We start from the raw sequence: 25,344 nt of genomic DNA, 5'->3' as shown, positions 1-25,344 counted from the left end.
ATTACACTGAGCAGGAGAACGTGTGGGTCGCCCTTCGTTTTCATAAAATTAACAGCAAGGTCATGTGGGCACGCCAACGAAATCCAAGGCAACTATCAAAAACCGAGACAAATTTTTTGTGTAAAGAATCAACGAAAACCGAAACCGACGATAACCAGTCAACAAAATTTAAGGTATTACTGTATTTTGTAAGTCAAACAGGATAAAAAGATGTGAAAAGTTTTGGTCTGTAATATATGTGCTTAGGATTGTGGATTGCTTGAAAAATAATCTTTGTATGGTTAACACTTATACAGCTATAGATTAATTACATATATATTTTCTAAAAAAAAACATTTAAAAAAATTTTATTTATTACCTTATAATGTTGTAATTATGTATTAATATGTGAATTTTAGACAGTGGCTACCCAAAATGTAAAACATTTTGGGTAGCCAAATGGTTAGTAGAAAGGTTGTTGATACAGGAAGGTAATCTATACATAGATTATGTATAGATTACCTTCTTTAAAAAAGTGTCATCTACTCACTTATTGTACAATTTGTAAAATAAGGTCTTTTACCTTTTAGATACTTGTAATTCGGTAATTGTAATGGCTGAAGAGGGACAGTTTGTCTGTCCAAAATGCATACCATAGTTACAAACAAATATGTATTTAATGTTCATCATTCTGAGTGAGTTCTCAATAGTGTGTGATAAGTCCTAACGATCTAATTATAGTGCTTGGATAACTAAATGTGTTTATGAAGACAATTCATTAAAAGTGTTGTGTTACCTGAAAAAAAGGCAGAGAATTTCTAGATTGAGCTGACATTTCTTTTTATTATTAATATGGATAATATTGAAAAGATAATGTCCTCGGTGCTATTTATTTTAGCATGGTGTAAAGTTTTTTGATTGCCAGAAATGTAAGAAAGGTGTATTGTGATTTACAATATGAGGACAATGAATTTTTATAACAAAGGGTATATTCCAATATTCATCGGTCTTAGCTGCAACCAAAGCACCAGTGAATGGTTTTATAAGCTTTCACTGTAATGTTTGGCAACCTAACAAGATGGCATAATCAAACAGCACTATATTGACATTTTCAGAAATTTTGTCAAAGTAACTCTGGGTTAATGTAGATGAGTAGTAAAAATGGCATTAATAATATAACAATGGAGGCAGCTTTGGTCATATTGCTTTATCAGTGCTTAGCATATCCACGGTCCAGTGAGTGCAATGTGCATCACTTGCTGCACCAGTGAACTCATCAGTTGGGACATGTTTTAAAACATTACAGTTCACTGATGTCCTGTTTGATGCATACTGGAATGTATCCAAAGATTTGTATTATTATATCTATAATAAGATAAAAGCGATGTTGTACTGTACATGTAAACTAAGATTCGTTTTTAATAATTAAACATATCTTAATAAAACCAGGTTATGATATATGCTTATATCTATATTCTGCCAATTGGAATAGGTTTAAAGTTGGCTGATAAACATAGAGGGAAGAGTCATGGATGTAAGGTGTTCCTAGTCAGTGTGGCAACAATTGACTTGTAACATTATATGATTGAATTTAATATAAATCTGGAAATGAAAAGTAGATTGAGAGCTACTTAACATAACTGGTACTAGTAAGATTGGACTGGGGTATGCTTAACAAGCATGATAACTGCTTCAAATTCAACTTTGGGTTGATCCATTCGTCTAGCCTTTCCAAGTTGTAAAGACCTTCCTGACGAGTTTCAACATAAACAAAGAGGCTGTACGTGACATTGCTAATAGCAAGCAGTTGTTGTATTCAATAGGCAGAAAAGTGGCATTAAAACAAACCAAGATGGATGAGTTTTTTAACAAATTATGAAGTCAAGTGAAAAGAGTACATATTTTGTCTGCTTTTGTGCTTACAGTATTAGGGATTGCAATCCAGCAGTGTTTTCAATCCAGCTGGATTTTTGCTGGATTGAAATCATTCCAGTTGGATCCAGCGCACATCCAGCGTGGATGTATTTTTGGTGCAATAAAGTGTTATTTGTCTATCTATCTACCCAGAAATTTATGGTTTTTTTTAAAGAAATAAAATATTTTTTAAAAATACTTAAGAAGCTTTTATTATTTAGACTGGTCACTATAAATCAGTAAAACTTCTTACACATTTAGATAGTAAACTTAACTTTGGTTCGGTTTAACACTTGAGATAGAGATAATTAACTTTAAATGTTTAGTTAGATTATAATTATAATGTAATCTTTAAGTTAAATAATAGCAAAGGTAATTCTACTAATTAATTTATATTAATATATTATAGGGTGTACTATAGATTACTATCTATGGAATTTCAGGACTTTGATTATATATTGGAACTCAGGGGACCGAGACGAGTTCAACGGTACCCTATTTTTGGACCGGAGACGAAAAATAAAAAAGTTATCATACTTTTTCACTTACCATACTTTTTTAATGCTCTCATGAAGACGGCACCATAGTTGCTAGTACTGCCATCTTGCGGTAAAGTCTGCAAACCATGACGTCGGATTACGGTCATCTCCCGGAGGGTTAAACATGCGATACGAGAGCGGAGAGAGCGATGCGACTTCCGACCATCGCGCGATTGCCATTTCGGTTAATGTTACTTATGGCAGCAAACATGGCGGCCCGACTGACCTTTCGTATGGGCGCCACCACACGCCGCCATGTGCTAAACTAGTGATCGATCCACGGTAGTTCTTGAACAAAGTAAAAAAAGGGGAGAAACGTCTACTAAAGGCAATTTTAACGGCAAGCGACAGGACTCCCAATCGTGATAGCGAGGCCGACTTAGCGGAGAGCGACGCAACTCCCTATCATTGCGTGATCGCCGAAAAAAGTATGATAACTTTTTTATTTTTAGTGTCCGTCCAAAAGTAGGGTATCGTTGAACTCGTCTCGGTCCCCTCAGTTCAGATATATACTCAAAGTCCTGAAATTCCATAGATAGTAATCTATAGTATCCCCATATTATAATAAGGTAAGGACAGATAATCAGTGGCTAAGTGGCTATCAGTCTTACCAGTTTTCTTATATAGGCTATACATATTAGTCTGTAGTTATTTATAAGTATATAAAACTATGTACTGGAAGTAGAATAAGTTAAATAAACTACACCTTTATCAATCCAGCAAAATTTAATAAAATAATAACGTTTTCAATCGTTTTTAACGATCTTCCTCGGTTACAAAAAAATAGAACATTAAATATAGAACATAAAATGTGTTCGGAATAAATATAAAAATTAACGGAAAACACCTAAACGGGCAAAATATAGATAAATAAACAAAATAAATAGAGAAAAAAATATATATATTACATATATAACAACAAAACCAGCATTGTCCGTTAATAACATTAATTAATGTAAAAGGATCTCCACATGGTAGACAATGAGTTTGCATCTCTATGGTTTATACAACCAGTTGTTGTGTGCGCCTTGCAGATTTCCAATTTCTGAAGATGTTTGACTGTTTGCTTATTCGTCGTTGTCATTTTTATAATTGCCGCGTGATCCCATTGGATGTTAACATCTTTCTGTCTTGCGTATGATGCCAGCACAGTGTTGTCAAGGTTCTTACTGATTGTATATTTGTGCTCTTGAGCCTTTGTTTTAAACTGCGCATCATTGCACTCACATAAACAAGCTTGGAATTGAAACGTTGGTCATGTAAAGCCACCGAATATATATACCCGTTCATATTCTGTTGAATTCCAATCCTCTTTCTTTTTATCGTTTCTTAAAAATTTGAAAACTGGGATTACGTCAGTATACAATACGAAAATTATTAGACCTGGCAGTACATCTATGTATCTTGTTTAAAAAATGGGATGTAATTAAGCACTATTCTTTTTATATTTATTCCAAACACATTTTATGTTCTATAGTTAATGTATTTTTTTGTAACTGAGGAAGATCTTTAAAAGCAATTGAATACATTATTTTATTAAATTTTGCTGGATTGATAAAGGTATAGTTTATTTATAAGTAATTTAATTATTAGTGTTAGTAAAGGAGTGAGTAAGTAATTAGTAGCAGTCTAGTAGTCAGCAAAGTGGCAACACGACAACGTAGACTTTTGCGCCATTATTTAGAAAGTTAACTGAGTATTTGTGGATTCGCAGTGCTGGATCTAGCAGGCCAAAGAATGCACTGGATCCAGCTGGATTGCTGGATGAGGGATCCAGCAATTGCAATCCCTATTACAGTATATATAGTTTGTCAGCTTTGTCTTATACATATACAGCATAATATATGATCTTATGCCATATGTGTTTCTTTAGAATAAAAAATAGAGATCTCAAGAGACTGAATAATTTAAAGTACAGGTATTTCTTATTATATAGCGGGTTAAAAAATGGAAATTTTTTCAAATAATTAAACTTTGAAGGTGAAGGCATTTTGATACAGTGAATTTTTGTTGACCTAGCATCTGGTATTCCAGAAAAACCTGATAAGCCAGCATGTCAAACTCATTCTTGATGGGTTATTGGTGCACTGAATAGATCCAGTGTTAATATTTTCATGTAAAAGCAGTCAAAAAATGACATTCTTGAAAAAGGGGTATGGGTTCTTTTAGAAGTGAGAAATGCCCAGATGACATGATGTTGTATTAGGTAAAATCAATTAACTTGTGCATGATTTTTCTAAAGACTTTTCCAAAGATATTAGTTCATGGATTTGATATGAGAGGAAAAAATATTTACCGCAGTTGGAATCAATAATTATTACAAAAACAACTGCAGTACACTACTTGGGTAATCGAGTTTGTTAATATTTATATGCAATAAAAGTGTTCAAAGCACAAAGTAAGAATAGCATGGTTTTGTTTTAAGCCAACCACGGATAGGAATAGCCTGGAAAAATTGAAATGGCAGGTTAACACGTTGACTGCCACGTGACTTTTCAGGATTCTGTTGTAAAACGCCAACTGAATTTAATTATATTATATTATTAAAAACTCTAATCAGAGTACATAGAAATGATCAAAAAGCATATAGAATATGTTTTTCTTAAAATAAAGGTATTACGAATTATCTCATAGTTGGCTTATGTAACAGAAAGCTCTTCGCTAAAGCCAAACTACGAGTTAATTCGTGCACAGACACGATTCGTCCTGTCACTTCGCTACAGCCAATCGGAGATGTGCGTCTAAATTCATTAGTAATAAATCGGATATAGAGGCGAGCACATCACATTTACGTCTTTTTTGAGAGTGTTATTTTTTATTTATTTTTATAATCAAATTATAAATATCCCAATATGGATAAGAAAAGACCACTGACTAAAAAACAACTTGATTACTACACTAATCTAAGTGATTCAGAATCTGACAAAATTTTTGGTGAGGATGGTAACGACAGTAGCGATTATGTACCATCTGAGGATTCAAGTGAGGACAGTGATTATGACGTCGTCTCCGAACCTGAAGATGAGACTATTCTCGAACCTGAAGGCAATGACGATGCGTCTCAAGCAACCACATCAAATCCAAACGATAATTTGTGGACAGAAACTCAACAAAATCCTGAACTATTTATTTTCCAAGAAAATGTTGGTTTGAAATTGGATACGACAAACCTTACAGTGCAAATGCTGGTAGACCTATTTTTTTCGGAAGAATTTCTTGCATTACTGGTCGAACAAACGAATTTGTATGCTGCACAAGAAATTGCAAAACATAAAGAAATAAAAAAATCTAAAAGGGTATCACAGTGGAAAGACGTCAGCACTGCAGAAATGAAAGTTTTTATTGGACTTGTATTACAAATGGGTCCTTGTTCTTTTCCTTCAATAGAACATTACTGGAGCACAAACGAATTGTATAATATAATGTTTTGGCGATCACATATGAGTCGAAATAAATTCCAATTGTTACTGCGTTATTTTCATTTAGTTGATAGCTCAATACCATCTTCTGACAGATTATATAAGGTAAGACCTATACTAAACCATTTCAATAATATTATGCACCAAAACTATGTGCCTGATAAAAATATGTGTATCGATGAATCAATGATGTTGTGGCGTGGAAGATTGCATTTTCGCCAGTACATAAAAAATAAAAAACACAAATACGGTGTCAAACTGTATGAACTATGTGAATCCGATGGTATTGTTATGAAAATATCAATTTACAGCGGAAAATCTGAAGGAATTGACAGTAATTTAGGCCACACTACTGATGTTGTCTTACACTTACTTGAAGACTATCTTGATAAGGGATATACCGTATACATGGATAATTTTTATAATTCTGTTGCTCTTACGAAATTACTGACTACACGAAAAACTTGTGTGTGTGGAACTCTGCGAAATAACAGAAAGGGGAATCCCAGAGATGTGGTAAATCGAAAACTGAAAAAGGGGGAGTTTATTTGGCAGCGAAATGGTCCTGTTACTGTATGTAAATGGAAAGACAAACGAGAAGTCCTTACCATTTCAAACATGCACGTTGTTGAAATGGTAGAGGTGTTCAATCGCAATGGAAAATGTTCGATGAAACCGAATATAATTCGAGATTATAATCATGGAATGTCTGGCATTGACCGATCAGATCAAATGCTATCGTACTACACAGCTCTAAGAAAGACTATTAGATGGCCCAAAAAGGTTGCATTACATATTATAGAGATATATATACATAATGTGCACAAACTCTTTCAAAAAGCAACTTCTTCTAAAATAAAACTTATAAAGTTTAGAGAAGCATTTGTCAAAGCGTTGATTGGAGAAGAGATTCAACCAGTTTCAAAAAAAATTAAATTGCAAGAGCTTCACTATTTACAGAGTATCCCACCTACTCAGAAAAAACAACATCCGACAAAGCCATGTCGAATTTGTACCAAAGCTAAAAAACGCCGAGAAACGCGTTATTTCTGTCCAATCTGTCCAGAGAAGCCAGCCCTTTGCGTAGAAGATTGTTTTAAAAATTATCACAAACAATAAAAATATCGTTTTGCTTTTGATTTTGAATAAACTTTTTATGATATTTTCTGTTCATTTAAATTTATGTTTCTGTTTTATAAATTATCACAAACAATAAAAATATTGTTTTGCTTTCGATTTTGAATAAACTTTTTATGATTATATTTTCTGTTCATTTATTAATAAATGTTCTGTTCATGTAAGCCAAACTTGATTTTTTGTTCTTGCCCCTGAAGCTATCTATTCATATTTACACTGATATACTACGAATTACATCGTAGCTGCACAAATATGGCAAGGAAACAAACTACGATATAACTCGTAGGTGGCGTCCTAGGCAGAAACGGTAACTACGAGTCATCTCGTAGATGGCAGTCAACGTGTTAAACAATTGTAAAGGTGGATTTGTACAGTTTTACATGTGAATATATGTGAAATTGTGACCAGGGAATTGGAAAATCTTCCACCGTCCAATAAGGAAGCATATTTGATAACCCGGCACCACATTGGCCCCAACTATGCCAGATTAACAGAATGTCATCGTACAAAAATTTTAGAAAAATTAAGATAAATGGCATAAATTAAATTTATAAATGTATTATATGTGTAAAATTATTAAATTATATATTAATTTGGAATTGTATCACTTATGGTTTAGAGATTTTTTGGATATTAAAATAATTAATAAAGAAATAATTAATTTTGAATGATTATAATGCAACAAAACTTCTGTTTAATTCAGTTTTTGTAATTTTATTTAGCCATGGATAGTGATGAAGAAGGTGATAATGATCGATTGACTTTAACTGGATTCTTATTTGGAAATATTGATGAATCTGGACAGTTAGAAAATGATGTTTTGGATCCTGTGAGTAACTTTTTAAAATAATTTTTGAACAAAATAGTATTTTTAGAGGAATATATATATATATATCAAAGTTACAAGGTTCAACTAACAGATGCTAAGAGTAATATACTGTATTTTACAGACTATAAGACGCACTTTTTTCTTCGAAAAATTGCCTCCAAAATTCAGGAGCATCTTATAGTCTGTAGCCTACTATAGGTATTTTTTTAAAAAATTGCTTAAAAATTAAGGTGCGTCTTATAGTCCGTAAAATACGGTAAATTACAGTAGAGAGTTGTTAATCGGAACCCCGGTAATCCGAACGATTTTCAGTCAGACTGTGTCGTGCTGAATCGAACATTTTTGATACTAGATTTACTTCTAAAGTATAATTTTCATGTTTTATATTCTTCAATATATTTATTTTGTTTGTACAAAATAAAGAAATAATTTTTAACGATAAAATAGCCTCGATTATTATTATAAAAATTTTCGTTAGGCTTAAAATCGACGAAAATTTAACATGAAGCGACACGCAACGGAGAAAAAATTGAACATCGGACAGGTTAATATATTTTTTCATACATAATCGGTTATCCGAACAAATCACTAATCCGAACAATCCCAGTCCCCAATTGATTCGGATTAACGACTCTCTACTGTATTTATAAAATTAATCAAATCTATTTAAATTAAATGATTTATAATATAAACTATTTCCAAATATCTTCAAATTTACAAATGCTTCTTTAGGGGTTAAATCTGTATATTATTAAATTGCACAAACAGTTCTCTATAGCAGTGGTCAGCAATCTTTCTGACTTCACAGACCACTAAACTCACAATTTTGAATCCCGCGGACTACTGTCGTGAATTTTTTTAAACGATACAAAGTCTGTAGTATAATAATAATCATAAAAGTTTTATTTTACTATATTAATATGAAACTCACATGTTTAATTATAACAAATTAATGCAAGCCTGAAGTTCATTGCTGCATGTTTGAAATAAGTTTATGGATTCTTAGCACTTTTCCACGAAGGATGACAATCACACTCACAATATTGTTTGTTGTTCATTATTTATTGATAACAGTCACTTCGTATTTGGTTTCAGATTCAAATAAAAACCCTTAAAGAGTGAAAAAAGCAACTAAGCATTCTGCATTTCTTTTGTAATACTTCACGTAACTTTTAGTTGAACAATGTCCAAATTTTCTCGTGGACCATTGATGGTCCCCAGACCACTGGTTGCCGACCATTGCTCTATAGCAGGGATGGTGAACCTATGGCACGCGTGCCCAAAGTGCCACGTAAGAGAAATCATCTGGCACGTAATGTGTCATATGATTTCTGTCTTTTTCAATTATCCTTTCTGTTTCTCACCTGATCATCTGTTTTTTCAATCGGATTTTTTACATTTATTCGAATTAAAGCATATTCGTTTAATTTTTTTAAATATGATTATTTGAAGTCTAAGTTATTGGCACGCATTAACATCTTTAGAGCCAAGTATGCATACAGTATGGCACGCGGACTCAAAAAGGTTCGCCATCCCTGCTCTATAGCAAGAAAAACACATCTTTAAAAATTCAGCAAATAAATTTACTAAAATAAAAACGTTTTTGATCAGTTTAATGGATCCTCCTCAGTTACGATGAAATAGAATGGAACGTAAATTTAAAAATAAACGATAAACCAGAATTATGAAATAAATACATAACTGAAATCATAGTTGTGAATAATAAATAAATAACTACTTGTAAGGAACTGAGTCCGAGCATTATTTTTATTTTATTATTATTTTTCTGTTTTATTATATTTTGTTTGGGGCTTATGTTTATTTAGGACGAAGGTTCCCCACCACTCTCTTGTTAGTAACGAAAAAAAAGAAGATAAAACAACTCATGGAGAAATAAGCGCCGTAGGAAAAATCTTGCACACTTGCGCTGCCCAGCGGAAGTAAACAGTCTGCAGAAAAAAAAATGGAGGGGGAGTCCCCACACTCACTAGTAAAGAAATACTTGATAAACCGTCTTAACATCCCAGAAAATTATGATTAATACTTTGTAAACGGTTTATAAGCTTTGTCGGAAACTTAAAGTTGCCAGAAAAGAAAATTAATGTTAGCAACTAAGTATGTAAATAAGGGGAGTAACTCAGCTGAAGTGTGACGTCACTTCACAGTATAAAACCCGTACGTTAACCGAAGAAGAGAGAGGTGAATTTCCAGAGAGGTGATTTCCAAATCGAGGCGACTTTGAGAGCGAGGTGAATTCGAAAGCGAAGTATTTTCTGATAGAAGTCCAGATTGATAATTGGACGATCCAAGGTGTTAAAGAGGAATTCAATTGACGATTTGACGATATCGAAAGGATTGAGGAAATAGGTTCTTCGTATAGTGAGGTGACGGATAGACGTTTAATTAGTAAGAGATTTTGTTCATAGTTTCTAAGTATTTGATTTGTCGAATTTTCAAAGGGGAATTAATATTAAGTTAAGCTAAGTAGCTGAGTTTATTGTCGGGTTGACTTGTTGATTTTCGTTAATAAATTTTGTTTGGATTATTGACATTTATAGGTAGTACATTCTAGTTACTAATTAAATATATTTGAACTTTTTGATTTGACTTGATATTTATCGTTATTATTACTAATTTTTCGGTGCCCGCTTAAAAGCCCAGGCCTGGCAAACTAATCTCGGATCCGTGTAAAGTACCCGTTAGGTTAACGGAAGTTTTACTGACCGCAGTTAGTGTCGGTTTCCTAAAATACTGAAAATAGTACTTTACATACTGAAATAAAATAAACAATAAAAAGTAAAAATAGATGAATAAATGTCCCTTAATAAAATTAACTTTCATAAAAAGACCTCCGTGCCGTAGCCAAGTTGTCGGCGTCTATGGTTGACGCAACCAGTTTTTTCATGCGCTATAAAAATCTCCAATCTTCCCAGATATCTCATAGTATTTATATTCGATGTTCTCTATAGGCTGATTAATCAGTAATGTTGACAGTAGATTCTTGTACCTCATATGTTTAGAGAATCTTAGTAAATATTCTTGGAATGAATTTTTATAAAATAAGTAAATATTCAAACAGTTTTAAGGTTAAGGATTAGCGAGGAAAGCAAAGATTAACACAAAACTACTTGTTTTCGGTAACTAGAAAATGAGTCATTAATATATGTTTTGGCTGTAGTTTGGGCCAATTTTAGCTAAGACAAAAATTAAATATGGAACAGAGTAAAATAAGAAAATTCTCTATGGAACAATTTTAAATAATAATTTATTTTTGTTAGAAATAAGCAGTTTTAAGTTCATTTTAATTCATCAATGTAGTGCTATGTACATTTTAATTACAAAAATTATGAGTATTTTCTTTCTCCTTATGAATCATTTGACAAAACTAGTAAAGATTTAATATTCCCAAAGTTTATTATATATCTTTATACTGAGAAATGGTTTTACTATTCATCTCTCTTCTGTATGCTTTATGTTGTATCACATATTGATTTTTGAGTTTCTTTTCTCGATAGACTTTCTCTTTTCTAACACACAATTTCTTAACGAATGAACGTTAGATCAATATACTGAATTATCATTCATTTTTCAGACATTGGGGTGATTTAATTTTCATTTATCTGATTCCTTATCACTTTGCAATATTTTAAAAACTAAATACTGTTTCTCTTCCTAGTGTTTTATCATATTTCTTATTAACAAATGACACAGCAGATTCTTACTGGACTACAGAAGAACTAATTAATTAATGGGGCTATCAAGCAATTTAGACTGGAGATAGACGATTAAGCTGTCGTCTTAACTTAGAATAAGGTGCCCTCTTAATAATTAGATTGTGCCAAGAAAAAAATTACGACAAATTTAGATGGCAGTCAAATGTTTTCTTTGGTAAAGATAAGCTTGACACTTCAATGCAAAATGTAAAAAACATTAATACAGATAAAAATCTTCTGGTTACCACTTGTTTTGTTTTCGTTTTTTGGTTAATGATTGTGCTGTTACATCAAAACCCAAGATGACGGTGTACAGTTTGGTTGGCACTTGGCAATGTGATGGCCACCACCCAAATGCTTTCGATATGCCTATAGTAAAAATCATAATAAAAAGTTTTAATTTGCATAAATTTGAGCTTCTGTTATCCTGGATAACATTTTGAATGAAAACCATTTGTTTCAATGCAATTTTATCTTTACAAGCATAAAATTAAGTGTTTAAAATAGCTGTATGGGTAAAACTTTGACCTATTGACCTAGAAGTTTTGCCATCACTTCACTAATAATGAGAAAGTCTTAAGTTTAAAATTTGAGCTTTCTGGATCCAGTAGTTTTTTCTCTAGGAGCGTCTGCAGTGCATGAAGAAAAGAAGATAATATTTTTTGGAAATTTTTATGCTTTTTGATTGCTTATATTTTGGCATCTCTTTTATAGAAAAACCTAAAATTTTGCACAGTACCTAAGAAACAAAATATCTTTTCAGTGAGATATTCAGAATTACTATAGATGTTTAGGGTGGAGAAATCAATCCCTGAAAATTGTCAACTCTGATTTCTGTATGCCACTACAACTCTTGATTTAGAATATACTGGAAGAAAAGACTGGAGCAGGACTTGAACCTGCTTCCAGTTACCAGTTTTCATACTCAGACCTCTGTCAAATCTTCACTTTCAGACCAATTAATTTATGTATAATTATGTGCTGGTCATTTGGTCATTTACCACATCAACTGGGGATAGCTCTGTGCTCACATTTCACCATGGCAATTTAACATGAAAGGGATAGAGATAGACAATTAAGCCACCTACTTCTTGTCCAAATTGCTCGATATTATATAAATTAATTAGCCATATCTTAGTCCAATAAGATTTCAGCTATTTCACTTGATTGATAATGTTTATCAAGTTTGGTTTTATATACAGGTACTCCTCACTTTACGACCTATCTGCTTAATGACCAATCTAGTTTCGACCTGCAATTCGGGGAATCCCCTTTCTCAGCTTGAGTGTCAATCAGTGGCGAATGGTGACATGTGCACTAAGCGTACTATAATAGGCTTGCGCGTACTATAATTGTCTTACAGTACTATAACAGGCTAATAGCGTACTATAATAGTCTTTTTATGAATAAATTTGAAGTTTGTTGCATAATTTGTACAATTTTACAACGATCCTATATTCCCGGCACAAGCTCCTCGCTTAACGACGTAGTCATTGGAATGGAACTCTGTCGTAAAGTGAGGAGTACCTGTGTGTGTGTGTGTGTGTGTTAACAAACAAACAAAAAGTAAACCTACTTCTTTTTTGTTAACACACAATTCCTCTATTGCGGTGCTTGTGAGGCTTTTGAATACATCAAATAATTGATTTATTGTTTATAAATTTATCAAAAATCTTAATGTGTTCTTTGCTAATGTTTTTAAAAATTTTTTTTTTTTTAGGAATCAAAAAGAAATTTACATCAGTTAAGACAATTAGGTGGTATAGGTGATATAGGAACGCTTTTAAAAGAAATTTCTGAAGATATTGAAAATGAATCAGATCATGGTAGAGATCACTTAGAAGATAATGATTCACAAAATTCTCAAAATGAAGGTAAGTGAATGTTTTATAACTTAATTAAATCTTATATGGATTCTGATAATTGTGGTATTATTATTTTTGGAACAGAATGGGGAGAAAAATCTCCATCAGCAGTTGATTATTCAGATATCACCGAGCTAGCCGAAGAAACGGAAGATCAAAATATATATAAGCAGATGACTTTATTAAGGGCTCCTGAATCAGGTTTGTTTGAAAACATAGAGCTATTTTATTTATTTTATTTTATTAATACAGACAATATATGTTCTTCATATAAGAATTATAATGATACCGATGAAATAATTTTGAAAACTTATTTTTTGTGAAGAAATTTAAATATAAAGCTTCAGCGATTCAAAAAATTAACCATAATTATAGATATACTGAGTTAGATATAACCATACTGATCACATTTTATGATAAAATTATTAAATATCTCATTAGAAGGCAGCCAAATTGCTTTATGTAATCATTAAATTAACCTTATTACAGCCCAGTGAATCATCTGGTAGTTTCTTTAGTATTAATAATTGAATCAGGTTGATGTATGTTGTTATCCCATATTGTGTCAGACAGTTTGGTGCTCATTTCCTTAGACAAAGGGAGTGTTGAAGAAGCCTAATTGGCAATATATGTAAGAATATTAAAAACATAAAATAGCAGTAAAATGAGCTATTATACGAAGATGTATTCAGCTGTCCCTATAATACCAGAAATATTGGATATCAGTTTAAAGAATTGGCTGATATTATGCAATTGGTTAATCAGGTATCTGATTATTGGCTGTATAACATTGGGCAATTCCATTATTAATCCAATGATCAGTCGACCACTGGGATATTTAGTTATTTAATGTACTGATAAATTGATGATACGTATTCTGACAATCAAAAATTCAAAATAATGTTTTATTAATATAACATTTTCAATTATTTCATTTTTAACGTTTTGTTTTGATTTAAAAATTACATTTTATTTATATAATTCTTGTATAGATGGAGATGACTATGATGCCGACTATGAAGATAACAAAAACTCAAAAGATTTCAGACCCACTGATGCTGAATTAATGCCTCCTCCACCTGCCCCTTTTCGAAGAAATCAACATCAGTCAAATTCCGGTGGCGCTCAGTCGTTTCTCACTTCGTCTCTTTCTTCTTCTGTATCTTTGACTCCTTCAACAACAATTCAGTCCACTTCCCCGAATGAAAATAATATTGATTCTTTATCTTCTGAATCTTCATGTTTGAGTCCAGACAAAAGAATAAAGAAACTCGACACTCCATTGGCGGCAATGTTACCTTCTAAATATGCTGATCTCGACGTAACTGAACTATTTCCGGAATTTAGACCAGGCAAAGTAAGTAAATTTTATCAGGCAGATTTGATCCATTGTTTCCAAAATCTGTAAAGTTGAGAATCAATAATAATAATACTTGAAATTACAAACAAAACTTTGGCATTAATGTATCAAATTCACTATTTATATTTAATAAATAAATAAAATATTCCATTTGTGTACATCAAACAATTATTTTTTCAATTAGGTTTTACGGTTCTCTCGTCTGTTTGGGCCAGGGAAACCTTCCAGTTTGCCTCAGATTTGGCGAGGTGTAAAAAAACGCAAGAAGAAAAAACAAACCGATGGTGAACAAGCACCCGAACAAAAACAAAGCAAAGGCTGGGTTTTGGATTTACCTGAACCGAAACCCGAGATGTGTGAAGTCAGTGATGAGGTTCGTTTCTGTTTCCATCTTCTAATCACTTATAAGTAAAGAAACAAATTTTCTTATTAATAAATAAATTTTTATAAATAATTTTTCTAAAAGTGTATAAAATAATATTCTTTTTAAAGTTAATTTTATTGCATTATATAATAATTTATATCTTGTAATTAATATGTATTGTTGCACATTTAAAGTTATAATGATATACACACCATACTTATCAGCAGACCATTGTATGAATGCTCTGCATTTTTGAGAACCTGCTTAGGTTGTTCTTTTGTATGAGCTTCTTTAAAGTTTCACATTTTCAGAGGAGATTCTATTTTGGAATGCTTCGAAAAATTCTTATATGTAACACTGTTTTTAAACAGGAGAGTATAACACATGCCCAGATTTATATCCAAAAATGTAAAGGAGAAACTTAAAGTATTATATAGCTACAGTATATAAGAATTTTCAAAGCATTTCAAAATAGAATATCTTCAACCATTCACTGAAGTTTATATAAGAAAGCAACCTGAAGCAGATTTCCCAAAAATGCCAAAACATTTGTAATTCATACAATGGTCTGCTGGAAAAGTAAGCAAGGTGTATTTATCATTATATTGGATTGTTTGGAAAGTAATTTCATTTTTTTCATGGGGGGAAAAGCAATTTTCTTATAATATATAAATATTTTATTGAATTATATATTGACCATTTTGGTCAAATACCCATTGTCATCTTGCTGGTAGTAGCATGATTCTACATTCATAAAAGTTTTGACTTTTGCTTACAAAAAACTGATCCACATGATTTTTGACATCTTCATTTGAAGTAAATGTTTTACTGTTTAAAAAATTTTGTAAAGACCACAACAAGTAATAATCAGAGGGTTTCAGATCTGGCAAATATGGTGTGGTAGTACATCCCATCCAAACTGTAAGTTTCTGAGGAGTTACCAAACTTGTGTGAAATTTGGCATTATCGTGGTAAAACACTACACCTTTTTTCTCGATCAATTCTGGCCTTTTCTGTTTGATGATATTACTTAATTTGTTTACTCGATGGCAGTACACTTTCGAATCAATTGTTAAATTGTCTTGTGAAAGCTCAAAGAAAAATTTCCTTAAAATCCCACTAAAGAGAGCATCTCTCTTTAAGAACATGTGGAACCCATATATCAAGCTTTGAAACAAAACTAATTTGTTTCAAGTAATCATAAATGGTTCACTTCAACAAATTTAATCTCTTAATGATTTTATGCGTTGTTATTGGGCAGTTTTCGTCAATCAGTACCTTTATTTTGTTTTCATTGGCTTCAATGGTTAGATTTTTCCGGTTTGAATAATTCAGTTATGCTTTAAAGTTTTGATATTAAATACCATATTTTCCCTATTAGAAGCCTATTCTTACCTTCCTATATTTCTTTGATTAAAACTGTCATAATACATCTCTGCTGTTATGGTACCATATCTTTGTTATTGAGAAATCAATATTTTAATCTGCAGTAAATAGCAGATCTAATAAAATTCAAGGCTTTTCGTTTTTTTAAATATTGGTAAAAGTACAGTAAGATCCTGCTTAACGCTGCCTCGATTAATGCTGATTCAATATAACAGGGTCTGCTTGAAGCCTAAAAAATGCTTAAAATTTACGCTGATTCAAATTAACGTGGCATTTCATTGATTCGTATATAATTGATTATTCCCAAACATGAACCAATCAGCAAAAGATGGCAATTTGTGCTGTACTTCCCTTAAACCTATGTTTGTTTTGTGCAATTTTGGAAGAAATATAACATCATGGATGCCATAGGAAATATCAACTTTGCTTGGCAAGAATTAACTAATAAATGCATGAACAGAGTGTGGAAGAAGGTACGGTTGAAGGTATCCAAGAATTCTCAATGAGAAGAGCCTATTGCTTTGTCATTAAGTTGACCAAATTGTCAACTTAATCGATACAGATGTAGACAAGCAGGATATTGAGGAGTTACTCTGCAGGTTTACCAATAACGACCTTCAAGAATTGGCAGAACAAGGAATTCATGTAGAACTGGAAAATAGAGATTCTGAAAACAAAGTACCCAAAGAACTTGCTACAGATTTCCTTAGTAAAAGTTTGGTAACGATAACCGAAATCCTTGATCAAATTGTAGCATATGATCTAGGTTTTGAAAGGAGTGCAAAAGCAAAACGAGGTGTTTTGGATGTGATCTTCTGCTACCAACATTTGCTTAAGGAAAGAAAAAAGCGACAAATGAAACTTCACGACTTTATTGCAAAAAAGCAAGAGTTTCAGACAGTCAGGACCTTCATCACAAAAATGAACTTTACATTTCATATGTTTGTGTTATTTAACATATATTAACTTAATAAGTTATTGCATAATAATTAATTGGGAGGCCCAAAAATGGTCTTTGAACCAACAGTTTCCCATTCTCTCAGGGCCTTGACCTTAACTGCCTCAGCCTGTCATTCTGAGGGCCTGGGATCAAATCTGAATAGTTGAAAGACCTTATTTGTCTTTTGGAGATATGTTGTGCCCTCTCACTATCCAGCTACTCCCATTGTGGGCCTGGCCAAACTCATGTTAAGTATTATTTAAATGGTCCTTTTAATTCCCATAGAGTGACAAGTCAAAACTGAAAAAAAAATTGATATTATAATTATGATTTCTTTTCTTTACTGAATTATATTATGTAAATATTAAATATGTTCATTGTATTAAAGTATCTCTATCAAGTGTATAGTATAAAGTAAAATATTTATCATAATATACAAGAAATTTTTATTTTAATATTAAATTTAATTTTACATTTTTAATATTTTCATAGATTAAATTATTACAACCCGAAGAGCAAAAAGATTCGCATAGTAAAAGCGAATCTTCAAATACTACCGATTTGTCACCAAAAGTTGCCGACTGGCGATATGGCCCAGCTCAACTGTGGTACGATATGCTAAACTTGCCCGAAACAGGAGAAGGTTTCAGCTACGGTTTCAAATTGAAAGAGGTAATGAATTTATAAATTAAAAATTTATCTCAATTAGAGAGAAAATGAAATTCCTAAATTGATGAAAAATTGCATCAGTCCCATAGATTTTTAGTTATAAAGGTTTGTTGTGAGTTGGTGCAATACATGAACATATATTTTAAAGTCTGCTAAATATTTAAAATTAATTAAAATCTTGATAAAGACTAGTTTTATAATTCGTAAATGTTTTATTAAAATTGTATGAAGGTATTATTTAGCATTATACAATTTACATAAAAAGTAAGATTGCTCATCGAGTATAAAGTTAGAAGATTAACGATAACATGTTATCAAAACTTGTGTTAAAAAATACACAAATCTATACACAATTTTGAACATTAAACATTTACTTCTAACCACTTTGTGGTCCACCAGTGGCCAAGCAGTTCCATTCCCTGAACGCTGAGAGCTCAGTTATTGGTCTGCACCTCGCCAGGATGGACTGACCATGTGGAGTTTTCCAGGTTTTCTCCACTTCTGTAATTCCTAAATAGGGGCCAGTTACCCTTAAAAAAACCTCCCGAAAGGCATTCCCCCTAGCCAGATTGCACAAGTGTTGCATTACCGTAACTTAATAAACAAATCTAACCACTTTGAAGTTTTTCAGCTTATTGTCAAGCATAGAAAGTATTTATAGTTTGTATAGTTTATAGACTTTTATAAGCTATAAAAGTTTTATAATTCTTCTGTGATGAGAAGCCAAAAAGTCTGAAAGTGCCTGAAAGACTTAAAATAAACATTCTTAGGATAAATTCTTATTCAGTAAAGCATGAAACAGTAGAATTTGGGAGTTTGAAAAGAGAGTTTTAATTTGATATTTTGTTGTCAAACAATTCAATTATATTAGATAAAGATATTCTGTATCTTAGCAAAGTATATTAATTTAATGTTGGGCTGATGATGATCTTTTAGGATGTGCTAAAATGTGAAAAATCGTTGTTGTTTGTTATTTTAAAGGAAATTATTAATAAAAAAATTATTTAATATTTGGTAAGTGTTTAGAAGATATTATAGTAGGCCTTCTTAGTAACTTTTCAAACTCTTAGTGCCCAAAGGACATAAAGAGTTAAAAATAATTTTCAAACATTTCTCTTTTTCATAGCAGTGTTTTTTTGTATTTAATTGTGAAAAATCTTAGAATAAATGATAAATACAATAAAATTATATTAATAAATTTGGTGTACTGGCACAATGAAGTAGTGCTTAATCAACACTGGGCGAGTTTTCCATCTTTATTTAGTTAGGTAACTAAATAAAGATGGAAAACTCGACCAGTGTTGATTAAGCGGCACTTCATTGTGCCAGTATACCAAATATAAATAACAACATGGTTTCGATTGTACCAAAAAATATATTAATAAATGTTAAATTTGTTCTAAACACAGAATTACAAATTATTGCAACTTGTAATTCAGTTGTGCATAATTAAACTTGTATTATACAAAAATCACGTTAAACTACACACTGTTACATTACAAATCCATTAATTTTATTATATTTTGCTATTATTTACAATAGAGGTTCCCAACCAAGTCACTATCAATTCCCTAGGGTTTAATCAATATATCTGGGAGTCAATAAATTACTAGAGATAAGCAGACATATAAGATTAATTGATATATCTTTGAATTTCCGTAACGTAAATTTGTAAAACATACAATTTTGACTTTTGATTAATACTTGATAAAAAAAAATCAATGATTTTTATTTGATTCCTAATGTCGTCTTTTTTATTATTTTGTATCAATATAGAATGATATTGACGAATTCAATCTGGAAACGGGTCAACAAGCAGGAAAGGTTGGGAATACCTGATTTTCAGGATCTTTTGGATTAAAATATATAATTTAATTTTTGTTTAACTAATAATTCGAAAATTTTCAGTTCGACGGAGACGAAAGTCAAACCGAAAATCCCGAAGAAGAATATCCCGATGAGTGTTATCACATGGTAACGCAATTACCATGGGAAGAGGATGTAGTTTGGAATGGAGAAGAGATTAAGCAAAAAGTAATTTATATAAATTATAGAAAATATTATTTTATTTTTAATAATAAATTGTAATTATTAATGTGTATTTATTCAATTAAACTATACAAAACTAATCAAATTGAATTATTATATCTTTAAAGCTGAAATGAACATTTGAAGAACAGTTATAAACTATAAAAGACTTATTATAAAAATATAAAATACAGAAAAATGTATAATTAATACTTTAAACTAATTATTATTATGGTTTAAAATATTACTAAAACAGAATTAGTTTAATAATAAAATCAAGATGAATATTTACTTGTCAAACCTCAGTTTACAAACTTAATTCATTCCTAAAAGTCAATTTCTTCTTAAACCAAAACAAATTTTCCCATAAGAAACAATGTAAAATGGATTAATCTGCTCTCAACTTCCAAAACAAAATCAATTTTTTTTTTACCTTTTTAGCTGTATTTCATCCATACAAATGCAATGTAATACTATATTATAACATATCAACTGAATAACAAATAGTTTATAAATAAGAAAGACAATTTCATTCATCCTTATCTATGCTGAAAAGTCTTGGTGGCGCAAGTGGAAGTGGAAAGGAGGGGATGTTATTTCTTGGAATGGGAGGTTCTCCCTATAATAACATAAGGTAACTGCACTTCAGGAGTTTTTTCTCTTACCTTTTGTATTTTCTGTTTCTCACTAGCAGATTTTGTTTGGGACTCATTAGGCCTTTTATTCACTAAAAATTTATAATAAGAGCACTAGGTACATACTCCCTTCCCTTCTCTTCCACCTAGGGCATCTCTTCAAGCATATCCTTCTGCTGCTCCTTTTGAAGGAGTTTGAGTTTGTAGGTAGACAACTCAGTACTGTGTTCCTTCACCAGCTCTTCAAGGGCATCATTGTCGACTTTCAGGCCTTAACAGGTATGATGTCATCAACAACTCTAGTAGGTTCTGTCTCGATTCCCTCCAAGTCTCTCTGTGACACAATCAGGCCAGAGGTTCCTCCAGGCTGAGTTCAAGGTCCTGTGAGTCACTTGCTGCCAGGCTTTGTCAATAAGACCTAAACAATGGAAGATATTGAAGAGGTTCTTCCAAAAGTCACAGACAGTTAATTAACTCTATGTCAAAGGTAACCTCAAAGCACCTTTGAAAAAGTGCTTTGATGTAACATCTTTTAAAGTTGAAAATGATGTGTTATCCATCATCTGAGTCAGTGAAGTCATATTAGGAGGCAGAAACTTCTCGTTGATGGATTATTAATAAAAAGGATGCATTAAGACAATTTCAGAGTTTTTTTGTGTTTGTCTTTATAATACAATTATTAAAGTAGAACTTTTTAATATATTTGTCGATCAGATGGCTGAGGTGGTTATGGCATTAACTACAACTCTGGAAGACCCTAGATTGAATCTGGGTAGTTGAAAAGCCCCAGAAATTTTTTAGGGTGGTCTGTTATGGATATGTTGGGCCCCCATCCTTTGACATCCAACTGCCCCTGTTTTGGGTTCGACAGCCTAGTAAAAGGCCCTCTTAGCTTTTTCAGGGTGGAGAGTCAAAAAATATATATATATGTATATAGTATATCTTTTATATAAAATAAATGACAATGCAAATTCAAATAAACAAATAACATTTTAATAATAGTAATTATCATTTAACGTAATGCTCAATTAATTTCAGGTTTTAGCTAAATTGAATAATAAAAATAATGCTGCTGGTTGGGTTCCTTCAACTTTAAACAGAACTGCATCAGCTTTCAGTCAGCAAGGTATATAATAGTAATGATTTATTTTATATTCTTATACATTAATTTATTTTTTATTACAAAACAATTTATAAATAAATGTTATCTTTCAGCCAAAAGTATCATAAGCCCAATAGTATCGGGCACAATCCAAAAGCAGCCAACTCAAACAAGTACCTCTAAAAGCGGAAGCAAAAATACCCAAAATGTACCAAGTCAGTATTGAGAATAAGAGTTAAAATATAATAAATTATAAATTTAATTAATTCCAAAATGAAACAAATGTTTTAGAGATCGAAATTGAGGAGAAAGACGATACGTGGTATTCGATATTCCCCGTCGAGAATGAAGAACTTGTCTATGGTTGTTGGGAGGAAGAAGTCATTTGGGATACTCAGGTTTGTGTTTCATTTAATTTTTAAAAATAGTTTGCATAAAATTTCAATAAATTAGTGTCTTGCATCAGCTAATTCAGTCAGAAATTTAATATAAATAGAATTATTATTAACAGTCAGACTTTCAAATATTAAATATCATTTTATAATTAAAGATATTACTGCATTAAGTAACCTGTTTATAACAATTTCCAAAACAACCAGGTGAATGGTCAAGGTGGCTAAGGCATCAGCTTACGGGGAGCTGGGATCAAATCCGGGCAGACAAAAACCTCAGAAACTTTTTGGGAGTGATCTGTCCTGGATATTTTGGGCCCATGCAGCTGTCCATTAGCTTGGTTGAACTTACAATGTATTTAAAAGGCTCTCTTAGTGCCCAGAGGAAATAGAGTTAAAAATAATTTCCAAACATTTTTTTTCTTTTTCATAGCAGTGTTTTTTTGTACGAATTTGTAAAAAGTTTCATTCATTTTTAGGCTGTCACTAAATTGCCCGAGCCAAAAATTCTCACTTTAGATCCAAACGACGAAAATATTATTCTCGGAATTCCTGCCGATCCAGATCCTAATCAACAAAGCAGTAACGAGCCTGTTAAAGAAAAGAAGGTAATGTTTTTATATTTATTTTCTCCATTCAGAATAGAATATTTTGAATCTTATACTGATATATGATGTATGAAAATTTACTTAAATGAAATTTAACATAGCTTAGGTAGATATAAAAGTAGTTAAAGGGATCCTTGCAAGTTTTGTACTAATTACTATTTAGATGACAACATTATGAGGAATTGAGCTCAAAGTTTATTCTGTTTTCTGAGGTTGTTATATATTGTTTCAGTTCTTATCTCATTTTGGGGAGTTTGTTTTGTTAAATAGGTAAAAAAAAAACCTGCACCCTCCATTTAAAAACTGATAGCTGCTCATGCTTATTGTTGCTTATAATCAGCAGGTTCCAGTCATAATGCAACGATTGAAAACTAAATCTCAAATACCGTAGTAGAGATAACAGAGACTTATCACAATACTCCTGAAACATCAAAAATTTTTCTGTAATTGTAATTGTGACCCTTGTTACACTTATGTAGGAGAAACCGGAAGAGCTTTGGATACTAGAATATCAGAACATACACAGTCAAATAAATATGGTTATGCAAAGTTGGCAGTAGCTATGCATTGTAACAAGTACAGCCATGAAATTAATAGAACATCAATTAAAATAGTAAAGAATGAAAACTATTTAATAGACAGACAGTATTACGAACTATTAAGAATACTAGATGTTGATAAAAAATTTAGAATAAACAATAACAAAGGAAGAATAATATGTAAATCCTGATTGTCATTTTTATTCAATGGGAGGGGTAATGATAATTGCACAGTATTATAATGTCAATTGTGGTCGTGACTGATATATGTAAGGTTGCCAACAGATGGGGATAAGTTAATCCCGTGTCAGGATGAACCTAAGGGACGTTTGCATGTGGGTGTGGCAGAGGAGGCAAATGATGACAAGTGTTTTACATAAGGAAACCCGTTTATTGGAGAACATATATGCTTACATCCACAATAGACAGTCCACTTCTCTACAGTCTTTCGGAGTGGCGAGGATTTCCCTTCCGTCAAAGCCCCAGGGCAGATGAGATGAGATTGCTGGACCGATGCTCGCAGAGGTGCTGTGGCGTCGTACGTCGTTGGTGGCGACACAACACAACACAGATCACGGCTCTTTGCGGGATGCAGAGGAGACTCTCCGACCTTGGAGATTCCAATTTTTATAGTTCTTCGCTTGCTATTCCGATTTCCGATTGGCCCATCATCCCCTTTCCCGTTTTCAGATTGGTCTTTCCCTTGTTTCTAAGCGAAACTCGGGACGACCCGGGTCATGGGAAAGGTCCGATTCGGAGTGTCCATCTGGCGTCTTTTTGACCATTGTGTTCAGGAGACTGTTGACAAATTTACAAGACTCGAACTCATAATTTAGCCCATTAATTGTGATTTCTGTCATCTAGGAACTTTTAAGATTCAAGCGCGATGGTTTTCTATCTATTAAACTGTCCCCCTTCCGAAGTTGTCTTCTTCGATCGACTATTTATGAGCACTCGAGTCAGAATTTCACCTATTTATGAGTCTTTATGTCATAATTCCATTTATTTATGGACTTTCGTGTCAGAGTTCTACTCTTCCGTTTGACATAGATGGATCGTTTTTAACACGTGTTTTGGCACGTGTTCCGACACTCGTTGGTTACATCTTGCATCGCGATGTCTAGATCAAGAGTTTTTTTTTCCTTTTTTCTCTCTCTGTTTTCTATATAATCTATTGTTGTAATTTAAACGGAAGAATTTCGTTATTTACGGATCTCGTCTGCAACCTCACTTACAATAAATCTTTTGATAAATCATTATAAGTGAGAATCTCTAAACTGGTATTATATAATTAAAATGTTCTGTAATAGGATTTAAATCAAGTCTCATTTGAAATTACTTTAATTTGGGTCTGTTTGTAGTGAATTCTCATTGTACTGTGCATTGGAAATGGACGTAAATCTTGAACAGGTTAGTTTGTAAACTGGTATTATGTGTGTTTGATATCGATTTTTAAAACCATTTTAGATAGGTTTATATTGTAAATTCTAATTAATATACATTCCTCTGCAAATTTGATATACAACAGGTTAGTTTCAAAAAATTTTTCTTTTGAAATGGAATTTTAAACTTTTTCAGTTACTGTATTTGTATATAAACAAGAAATTTTATAATTGTTGTAGATATTTATATATATATATATGTATGGCTGATGTGGATCTTTTGTACCGAAATGCATACCATTCTGATGATAGAAGTGCCATTTTGATGTTCCCAGTAGCAGCGTGATAAGTCTCTATTATTTCTATAGTATTTGAGATTTAGTTTTCAACAATTTTTGAGACAAGACGCTCTTATATAATAATACAAATGAGTTTAAGCTGTTTTATTTTAACATAAAGGGAATTCTATATAATTAATTTAAGATATAAACTTTTAATGATTAGTTTATATCAGTTGTATTATTTTGTATAATTTATGCAAACA

The 25,344-nt window shown here is 31.9% G+C and overlaps 2 protein-coding genes across 3 annotated transcripts in view; both read left to right on the top strand.

The window, feature by feature from the left end:
• Positions 1–25,344, top strand: part of Taf1 (TATA-box binding protein associated factor 1) — an 80,492-nt gene that overhangs the window by 12,267 nt on the left and 42,881 nt on the right. For both annotated transcript variants that reach the window (XM_067278109.1, XM_067278108.1), the window contains exons 2-13: positions 7,711–7,817; positions 13,251–13,404; positions 13,480–13,596; positions 14,388–14,752; positions 14,940–15,128; positions 17,938–18,117; positions 19,891–19,938; positions 20,023–20,148; positions 21,816–21,903; positions 21,993–22,094; positions 22,171–22,277; positions 22,751–22,879. In XM_067278109.1, the coding sequence (XP_067134210.1) occupies positions 7,713–7,817; positions 13,251–13,404; positions 13,480–13,596; positions 14,388–14,752; positions 14,940–15,128; positions 17,938–18,117; positions 19,891–19,938; positions 20,023–20,148; positions 21,816–21,903; positions 21,993–22,094; positions 22,171–22,277; positions 22,751–22,879 (1,710 nt within the window). In that variant the 5' untranslated portion in view covers positions 7,711–7,712. The remainder of the gene's footprint in view (positions 1–7,710; positions 7,818–13,250; positions 13,405–13,479; positions 13,597–14,387; positions 14,753–14,939; positions 15,129–17,937; positions 18,118–19,890; positions 19,939–20,022; positions 20,149–21,815; positions 21,904–21,992; positions 22,095–22,170; positions 22,278–22,750; positions 22,880–25,344) is intronic.
• Positions 5,273–7,520, top strand: LOC136981769 (piggyBac transposable element-derived protein 4-like). Its single transcript, XM_067278143.1, has 2 exons — positions 5,273–6,645; positions 7,397–7,520. The coding sequence occupies exons 1-2, from the start codon at positions 5,285–5,287 to the stop codon at positions 7,518–7,520; spliced, it is 1,485 nt and encodes a 494-aa protein (XP_067134244.1). The 5' UTR covers positions 5,273–5,284.

The sequence above is a fragment of the Centruroides vittatus genome, unplaced genomic scaffold (assembly GCF_030686945.1).
Source record: "Centruroides vittatus isolate TY-2023 unplaced genomic scaffold, ASM3068694v2 contig_790, whole genome shotgun sequence".
Classification (NCBI taxonomy): Eukaryota; Metazoa; Arthropoda; class Arachnida; order Scorpiones; family Buthidae; genus Centruroides; species Centruroides vittatus.
The sequence above is the reverse complement of the archived record's forward strand: the minus strand, read 5'-3'. Positions and strand labels throughout refer to the sequence as shown.

Coding starts and splice junctions, on each gene's coding strand:
- LOC136981769 (XM_067278143.1), top strand. CDS start 5,285: ATGGATAAGAAAAGACCACTGACTAAAAAACAACTTGATTACTACACT. Junction 6,646..7,396: donor CCCAAAAAGGTTGCATTACA/TATTATAGAGAT, acceptor AATTGTGACCAG/GGAATTGGAAAATCTTCCAC.